The 9,872-nt window shown below is 43.5% G+C and overlaps 1 protein-coding gene across 10 annotated transcripts in view; it reads right to left on the bottom strand.

Moving 5' to 3' along the window:
• The window catches only part of sox5 (SRY-box transcription factor 5), a 260,812-nt gene that overhangs the window by 17,784 nt on the left and 233,156 nt on the right, over nt 1-9,872 (bottom strand). For all 10 annotated transcript variants that reach the window (XM_032504960.1, XM_032504955.1, XM_032504964.1 and 7 more), the window contains 2 exons: nt 8,508-8,593; nt 82-246 (listed from right to left, as the gene is read on the bottom strand). In XM_032504960.1, the coding sequence (XP_032360851.1) occupies nt 82-246; nt 8,508-8,593 (251 nt within the window). The remainder of the gene's footprint in view (nt 1-81; nt 247-8,507; nt 8,594-9,872) is intronic.

The raw sequence follows: 9,872 nt of genomic DNA, 5'->3' as shown, positions 1-9,872 counted from the left end.
CACACACACACACACACACACACACACACACACACACACACACACACACAAAGAGAGGCCTTCCTTGTTTTTTCCCCTTACCTTGGCCTTGTTTGGTAGCGGGGAGCTGCGGCCCTTGTCGCTCTGTGAGTGTGTGTTGGTGGGTGGGGAGTGTGTGCCCATGTTGGCCTGGGGGGGCAGGCTGCCTCCGTGCTGCTTGGCTCCCGGGGAAACCTGCATGGCCGCCAGCTGAGCTGCGTACAACTGCTGCAAGGAGGTCAGAGAGACAGGTAGAGAGACAGAAAGACAAATGGGGGGAGCGATGATGGAGGGACAGACAAGGGGGAGGGGGTGGTAGGAAAAAAGAAGAAGGGGGGGGAAGAGAGGGGAGGAGGAGAAAAAAAAAGCATAAGAAAGGGGCAACATGAATAAATGAATTCTTGAGAGCGCACAAACAAAAAAGAAGACGGCGGCTAAAAAGCTCTGGAAGAAGAGGCCATTAGTGGCCCTGCCTCTGTTTGTGTGACAGAGGGACATCTCCACTGTCAGCCCCCTCCCTCACCCCACGGGAGAAACGCTAACAGCCTCTCTGACAGGCCCAGAGATGGCCATGTCCCCTCCAGGTGCATCGTGGGAGAAAGGGAAAACATTCCGGCTATCGAGGTCACGCCGGAGAGCCCGCCTCTCGCTCAAGGTGAAAAAAAGTGATAACGGAGAAAGAAAAGAGAGAGAGATTTGTGAAGCTACATACCAGATGGGACATGCCAGAAGTGTCTTGTGCCCCTGCGATGGTTTTAGTGTACTGACAATAAGACGCAAAAACACACTGGAACGCTATCAAATGGAGATGAATTGATTCAATAACTGTTGTGGGAAACAACACAAAAACAGGTTCCCCCTATTCTTATTTATGTATTTAATTAGTTTCCAATTAAATAAAAGCATTATGGCTTGAGCTGCTATGGTGTGAACATACTAGGGAATATTTATGCAATACCATTGTATCACACAAAACAGTCTCTCGCCAGTATTTCCACAGCAACAGACTTAATATTCACAATTTGGAAGGAGCTTCAATGTTCATAAACAAGTCTTTCCGTCTCTCTAGCTTCCTCCTCAAAAATCCTCCTGCAATTACTTTCATGTCGGCTAATACAAATCTCTAAGACGCTGTTTTGTTTTCTCGGAATTGTTATTCCTTCCTCTGAAGAGCAACAGAACGGTTGTTTAGCGAGGAGTGACTGATGTGTGTGTGTGTGTATGTTTTTTTTTTTTAAATAGTTATAATTGTTATCATTTATTTCTGGTGGAAGATTTTTCTGGATGAGGACCATCCTTTTTTTTAGTTTTTTTTTTTTTTTTAGTTTAACTTCCGTCCTTCTGTTGGTGCTTGGCTGCCGGCCACAGGCGTCAAACAAAGGCTGGTTTATGCAAATGGACAAGGAAGAGATGCTGTCACTGCTATCTCTCCCTCTCTCTCTCTCTCTCTGTCTGTCTCTCTCTCGATCTTTCTTGACAGCCACATTTGCTCCTACTCTCCTCTGCTATCTTAAATAAAGACATTATCTCTTTTCACACAAACAAGAAAAAGAAAAATGAGCCATTCAAACTGGCAGCAAACACACTCCACCACACAAAGAAATACTTTTTTTCTCCGCCTGACTGTCACTCACATGTGGCAACAACTATATTCCCTGTCCAACACTGCAAAGGCGATTTTCAGTTAGTTTTCACTTATGATTTTCTATCTTTTCTATTGCTATGACTGAATTCTTAAATGAGATACCTGCCATTCCAAAAAGATGAATTGCATCCTGAATCTGAATCTAAATTAGGATGATTAGTAACTTTATTCCTGACAAACACTTACAGGCTGGATGCTTTACATTAAAGAAATGTTCATTGCAATAAACTGAGATTATGGACAGTTACAGAGAAAAGAGGGCTCTTCAGAAGTTCTAGTGACAGTTCCTTCTTTTCTCTGGATTGGATTTCTTTCAGTCTTCTTACAGAGTGTTTTGTCACAAGCAGTCTAAAAAAGATTAAAATAATGGGAGTTAACATGTCTTAACTGAATATCAGACAGTATAGGTTCATCATTATTTTTTTCATTTTGAAAAGCAACCCATGCCCAGAGTGTCAGCATCTGCCGCTGTTATGGACACTGAGGGGAACAATGATAATTGAGGTACATGCAGTACACAGGGTGTGCTGCTGCTGATGTGCAAATCAGCGGGAGATGGGTCATGCTCTGGCAAGCTACACGGCATGGAGGACCGGCTCACAGAGATCAGATCAGCCTCCACTCGCTCATTTCTCTTCAATTAGCTGCACTGTGGCTCCTGGAAGAGAGAGTGAGGAGGGTTCAGCCGAGCATGAACACCCCTCACCCCCCTCCCATCCCTACCAGCCAAACCCCCTAGCAAGTGGACCACAAGCGGTGTGTGTGTGTGTGTGTGTGAGAGTGTGTGTGTATGTGTGTGTGTGTGTGTGTATCTTGCCATATTCGGACCAGTGATTCAAAGGCCTCTTTATTTGCAGAGTGAATTGAGTTCCATTACAAGGCCAGCTCCCGTCAGTCAAAGCAAGCTCAATGGGTATGGCGAGCAATGACACACACACACAAAACGCACGCACTGTGGAGCGCGCCCAGAGCAACGCCACAACGACATGCATATCAACAAACAGGAAGTGACAGCGCAAAGCCCCCTGGGGTGACCGGAGGAGCGAACACACACACACACACACACACACACACACACACACACACACACACACACACACACACACACACACACACACACACACACACACACACACACACACACACACACACACACACACACACACACACACACACACACACACACACACTGCGAGGGGTGGGGGAATTTGAAATGTCACTGACTGGCCAGGCATACTGCTGAGCTGAGTGTCCCTGTGTGTGTGTGTGTGGATGTGCAGTGATCAGCGCTTGCTTGTCACATGAGTATTTGCAGTCTATTGACAAGAGCTGAAAAAGGTGATGTGCGACAATTGGTGTTCCTCTGAGTGAAGACATGGGGGTGATTGTTGGTATTAGTACTATTGACACTGTGTGTGTGTGTGTGTGTGTGTGTGTGTGTGTGTGTGTGTTTGTTTGTGCACGCGCGTGCTTACATACACACACACACGGGGCTGTGTCCATTGTTTCTTCTGTCATCTTAAAAAGGGGAATCTGTGAGTGTGTGTGTGTGTGTGTGTGTTAGAGAGAGACTTGGTCAATAATCTGCAGCTTTAGTCAGATTACCAGGCAGCCTGGTCTTTGTTGTCAGAGTTAGCGGCGCTTCAGAGTACTCTGAGCTTCATTGTTTACATGGACACCGAGAACTATTGTATGGATCTCAATGGATTCTTGTCTGTCTGTCTCTCTGTCTCTCTGTCTGTCTGTCTGTCTGTCTGTCTGTCTGTCTGTCTGTCTGTCTGTCTGTCTCTCTGTCTGTCTGTCTGTCTGCAAACTGTTTTTTTCACTTGCGTGTTTTGGTGCTCAAAGAAATGCCTTTGTTATCAATTAACTGAAACTGTATTTGTGATTAAACAAAGCAACAACTAAAGTAAAAACAACCCACATGTAGAAAGATGAATCCAGCAGTAGAGTATAGATACAATTATGACAATGCCTTCCTTATGCAGTACCTTCATGGCACAGCCTCAAGGGCAAATACCAACAACAACTACACAAACATCTCAAGTGTTTGTGCTAGTTTAAGATAGTTGAAAAGAACACTAAAATAAGATACAGAAAGTTCCTTTTCCCTCTATATTTTCTGATATCAGTGCTATTACTTGTGCTATCACTTCAACATTGCAATGTTTAGTTGTGGGAATTTCATCACAATTAGCAGACAATACGTAAATAGAATTTTACAGTAATGATATCATACAGGATTTATAAATGTCCTTTACTCATTATGTATTCTGATGTGGTTAAGGCAGAACTTGCCTAACTATAGTCACCTATCTCTGCTGCCTATTGATTTCACATTGATCCTATGCTGTTATCACAAATTGGCATTTCCTTACAACTCCAAGAAGCCTTTAAGGCCAAAAAAGGGAGATACCGACACTGAAGCAATTCTCACATCTGAGAAAATGCTTAGCTGCACTCTTTCTCCCCTCAGATAAGGTTCCGTGGAGAAACGAGTTGCTCGATTGATTTCTCATTTACCTTCTGTCATCTGTCCTTGTCTGTTTTGTCCTCTGTCCCCCTCTCCCTCCCTCTAACCGCCTGTCAGTTGTTCTTTCGTCCATCTCTCCGGTGTACAGTGCGCTAATCCAGGACAATATGTTCCAACATCTGCCTCTCCATATGATGCCTGACCCGCGCCATTGACCCTCTTTATACTACGCCACACACACACACACACACACACACACACACTTAATCTCTCGCACATATTCACACTTTTCTTCCTCTACTTACCTTCATCCCCCCAATTTCCTTCGGGATGAATAAAGTATCTTTCTATCTATCTATCTATCTATCTATCTATCCATCTCTCATTTTCTCTTTTTATCCTTTTAACTGCTCATCCTTCTAAATACCTCTCTGCTTTTCACCTTTATCACCAATCCTGCTCTCTTGCCTGGATAAGTGCATTTCTCTTTTCAATTTTCAGCTCTCTATCTGTCCTTAGTCCATCTGTGGATGATATCAATGGTCAATAGGGAGCCAGATTAACATGCTCTAATGCACAATGTCACACTCATCTCCCAGATTAAGATGCTAAATGCCAACCTTGTACACGCTAAAGCCTCCATTGCCTTGAAAACCGTCTGTGAAGGATTGTGCGTTAAGCTTGTATTGACTATAAGAGCTTCTCTGTTGATTTCTATGGAGGATGTTTTACACACATAAAAAGAGCTTAAAATCATTGAGAGATTATTACATTTTTCTAAGAAGTGCACCTAACTCAAAGCTGTGCTGTTGAGAGTTTTTATCCAAATAATGTTTCTATGTATACAGTTTTGCCCCCGTGTAATCACGGAGAAAGCCTTTGTTCCTTTTTAATTCTCTCCTTTATGTCAACACTGTTCACAAAGAAGAAGTTTTCAAATTTAAGACACCAAGAGGTACCGAGAGGGTGTGGATTCTGCTAACTTGGTTTAGCTAGCATCAGGACCCCCTAATAAGTTTCTGATAGTTGAAATGTTGTTCATATTCAGTTTGTGCATGGTGTTTAAAAAACGAGCATGTAATCAGGAAGGCTCAAACAGAAGATGCTATTGAGTTGCCTTATGGGAAGTAAAGTATTCAATATTTATTGTGCATATAAAATGAGACTTAAAGTCAGGATATCTCAGGCTCTGCTGCTTGGATTTTATTCTTCTTCTTTAAATGTCTATCCCCTGGGGCGCCCAGATAGCGCAGTTGGAAGAGTGAGCACCCATATGTAGAGGTTTAATCCTTGAAGCAGCGGGCCGGGGTTCGACTTCAGCCTGCGGCCCTTTGCTGGATGTCATACCCCCTCTCTCTCCCCTTTCATGTCTTTACTTGTCTTGTCAATAAAGGCCTAAAATGCCCAACAACATCAAAAAACTAATTTAATTTAAAAATCTATCTCTTGTAAGTCACACAACCTCAAGAGTGCAGAACTAAATTTCTGTATTGCTCCTTTAATCATTTGATAATTTTCTTTTTATTACAAGAAAGTTAGCAATGTATGAAATCAAGATTTAAGAGGAAAGTAAATAATTAAAGTAATTTACAAAGCACTTTGTTCAGACAAGTAAAAAGACTATTAGATTATTTGCAGGGAACAATGTTGTCAAAATGTAAACACTTTGTAGCCATTTGTGGTCACTAGCAACGTGCCTTGAGCAGCTTTAATGTTGTGTACTGTGTCAGTAATTGTATGAAGATCCGTGTACCAGTTACCCAAGTGAGTCTATTAAAGCCTGTTGAAAGTACTGAGGCTCCAAGGGTCATGGCCTGGACCAGATTAAATTCTGTCCTCTCATTGCCTGAGATAAGAAACCCACAGTCACATGTGTGTTGCATGTGGGGGACTCAAATAAACCTAAACAATTTGATAGAAAATTAAAGATTTATTAGATTTAAACTAAACATATGGCTGTTTGCTGTAGATCTTGAAAAGTCAACTTTTTAGTGCAATTCCATAGCTGTATGGGAGGGGATACATGACATAGCATATATGAGAAATGTATGCCAATTATACTGCAATGACTAATGTGTCTTTATGTGTGTAGTTCAAGTGTCAAAATGTGTCAGCATGTTTCCATGCACTCCTGAATGCAGCAGCAAAGTTCATTGTGTACTCTATCTGAACATCTTTAATATTCTATCTCTCTGTATTTGTGTGTGTGTATGTGTGTCTCAGCTAAGTGGGTTCACTTGTGTCCTCTCCGCCAAACCACTGTGTTGCCGTGGTGACCTGAGGCCTGAGCTAACTGTCATGTCTCGTCTCAGCAACAGAAACACCTCCTTATCAAATGAAGGCGCAGAGACAATCCCAAAGGAAATCCATCCACATTGAGACATCAGTACTTGTGTTAGCCTGGGCAAATCCGTTTCTCTCTGACAGGCCTTAATCTCAATGGGTGACTATGTGTGTGTGTGCGTGTGTGATTGTGTTTGTCTGAGAGGATTGTAAGAAATCTGCTAGTGATGATGTTTTTTTGCACTTGCTGTGTCCTCTCAACCCTCCCTGCTGGTAAAAAAAAGATACAGAAAATCCAATTGCAAGGTGGACAAAGCGGTTCAACTGGAGATTGAGTGTTTCTGAACACAGACGAACATATGGACGGCTAGATTGAAGCAGTGATAACAGCACAGAGGACATTATTCTCAGGCTAAACACACACCCACACCCCCCCACCCCCACACCCACACCCACAGTAATAATGAAATCAGTGACGACAGCGGGGTCCGTTCTCCATGATAGAATTACACAGCTTTTCTATTCTCCCTGCAGTGTCTAGCATATGGGGCGGCACGTTTGGCTGACAGGTGCAAATGTACTACACACACTCTGCCTAACCTTTAACCCATATTTTCACATAATTTCCCATGTATGTGAACAGTAAGTGAAAGGATGTGTGTGGAAAATGTGTGTGTCATTGCAGCTGCTTCTCTAAGATATTCATGTGTGTCATATTTTATCATAATGTGTGTCAAGGAGGCACGAGGGCAGCCTGTGCAGAGGCCGAGCCCAACACTGGAGGTTAATGTGTTTCAGACAGGCAACCGGGTGGGACGCCCGCGCAGGCTCTTAACCCCTGGGAGAGGGGGCCCCAAAGCCCACGTGGATCAGAGTGGAAGTATGAGGTCCAGTCTGCGAGAGAGTGAGTGTACGAGCAGTGGGGTTACCCACTTATTTTGAATATGCAGACAGGAAAAGGACCACAGTCAGACTCATCCTCCTTATAAGCGAGATAACAGATGTTGACTTGTTTTGTTTTTACGGTTTTTCCTCTCTGTGGTTTTGTTTCTCCCTGTCATCTCTTTCTGCTTTCTTGCTTTTTCACCGTTTGGCCTTCAAATTTATGACACAGTAGCAGAGAAAACAAGCACACAACTTTCTCAAACGTCAGATTGCGGTCAGGATCCAATCAAATTATACATTTTTGTTAAATCATCTAATGACATTTTTTTAGACCTCTACAGTCATCTCCAAAATGCAAAACAGTATAATTGTTTGGATGGTCTTTAATCTTAACCTAATTGCAGGCATTTGCTGGTTAAAAGACAAAAAACAACAACCTACAAGTCGAAAAGTGAAGTCATTAACTTTAATTAGAAAATAGAACCCAATTGAGTGTTTGTTGTGTGTTTCAGCAAAAAATGTCTTTGCACATACGGTTAATAGTAGAAAGTTCTGCAATTTTCACATAAGTACATAAAGAAATTGATTTCAGAGGCATGAAGGTTGCCTAAAATGTGTAATCCATCACAGTGGACAGAATTTTTTTTATTACTTTGTAATGAAAGATAAGAGTAGATTATGCTTAACAATGTTTCCTTCTTGGTGTGTTCAGGTGCTTGTGTAACAAAAAGTAATAATCATTTTGATCATGATGACAACTTAGAAAAGAAAGATGCCTGTATGCTGTTAAAAGAGTTTGAAATCTCTTCAGCATCACCCACACATTAGCTTTGACAGTCAATCTGAAAATCGGCGGACAAAGCCAAGGGCTAGGGTTACACTTGTCACTTCTGTGTGATTTTTGAGCTCTGATCATGAAGATCACGTTTTTATGGGATCACGTCACTGTCCACACATTGGCTGAAAGTGACAGCTTTGCACCCCCCGCATCCTCCCACCAACACACACACACCCCACCCCGAGTATGTGGTGTGAACTCTGTGAGAGGGTTTGTTACCATTGGGGACAGCCAAGTGAAAAGAAAAAGGGATTGTTTTAGTTAACAACTTCTGGTTGGGGAACAAGGAATAATACTTTTATTTACTGTCTTTTCTCTCTTTAAAACTGCTTTTGCGATGTCATCTGCAGATGCTGTAGTCTTACCTGGAGTTGTAGGGGTCCCAGGCCTGGTGTGGCAGCAGCAGCAGCAGCCATTGTTGTGGGGATGAGCTGGAGAGGGTAGGGGTCACCTGAAGAAAACCACAGAAGATCACACAGTTTTTAAGCACGTCAGTGATTGTTTCTGGTGCATTTTTACACACTAGGATCCCCTTCTCCATGTCCTCCATGTCTCTTGCATTCATCTCTTTTTCTACCTGTAGCATTCCCTTTCTTCTTTTAAACTTTCCCGCTCTGTGATCCTTCCGCCACTCATCCTCAATCTTTCTCCCCTTCCCCTCCCTCATCCTCCATCTCTCTCTCTGTCTCTGCACCCCCTCCCTTTCCCCTCATCCTCTTGTTTTTCTGCTCCCTGTCATCCCACCTTCGTCCCTCTCCTCCCTTTGCCTCCCCCCATCACCCCTCCCCCCACCACCACCACCACCTGAGTCCCCCTCTGCAGCTGTTAAAGCCATCCTTTGTGTGCGCTGCCGGTAGGACCTTAATGAAAAGCCTGATTGTGTGTCCTCCTCCTTAATGCCCCCTGACAAAGAGCAGCGAGGTGAGGGGATTCTGATAAAGCTGGCCCCAGCACCATAATTAAGAGCCGCCACTGCCGATTGCTGCTCTCTCTCTCTCTCTCTCTCTCTCTCTCTCTCTCTCTCTCTCTCTCTCTTCCCTCCCCTCAACTGTCTGTTCTGCTGCTTTGTTGAGAGGGCTGCTTTCAGACTCTCTCATCCCTGTTTCCCACTTTCTATCCTTGTCCACCTTGTTGTCATCTTCTCTCTTTCACAAGTTACTCCCACCTTAACCCCCCCCCCCCCCCCCCCCACACACACCACACCCACCAACCCTTTCTCTCTGTCAGGGCTGATAAATCAAGAGATAGATTGACGAACAGGGCGGAGGAGATGACAGAAGCGCAGGGAGAAGGAGACAGTGAAAGGACGAGTGGTTTATTAGCGACCAGGTGCAGATAGGCTGTGCTGTAATTACTTTAGAGATAAAAGGAGGAAGAGAAAGGTTAAAAATGAGGGGAGGAAGGGAAGAGGAGGAATACTGTACCTAAATGTTGTTGTATTGAATTTAACCTGCCTGCTCTGATTTTTTATTGAACATGCCCACTAACCAAAATTCAGTACTCAGAGGTCAGACTTTCACATCGAGGACATTCTATTTGTCATAGAGAAACACATGGGAATGTTCTCAGGGCTTGACCTGAACCTTCAGCACAGCGGTCAGCTTCTTGGCCATATCGCAAAATTCTATTGTGTGTCTATGTGTGTGCCCCGTGTAAATGTGTGTGTGCTTGGCATAAGCCAAGACTTTCCTTCTGACATATTTTCCCATATAACTCGGTTTGTTTAAAAC

Source organism: Etheostoma spectabile, chromosome 23 (assembly GCF_008692095.1).
Source record: "Etheostoma spectabile isolate EspeVRDwgs_2016 chromosome 23, UIUC_Espe_1.0, whole genome shotgun sequence".
NCBI lineage: Eukaryota > Metazoa > Chordata > Actinopteri > Perciformes > Percidae > Etheostoma > Etheostoma spectabile.
This window is presented reverse-complemented; position numbering and strand designations above follow the sequence as displayed.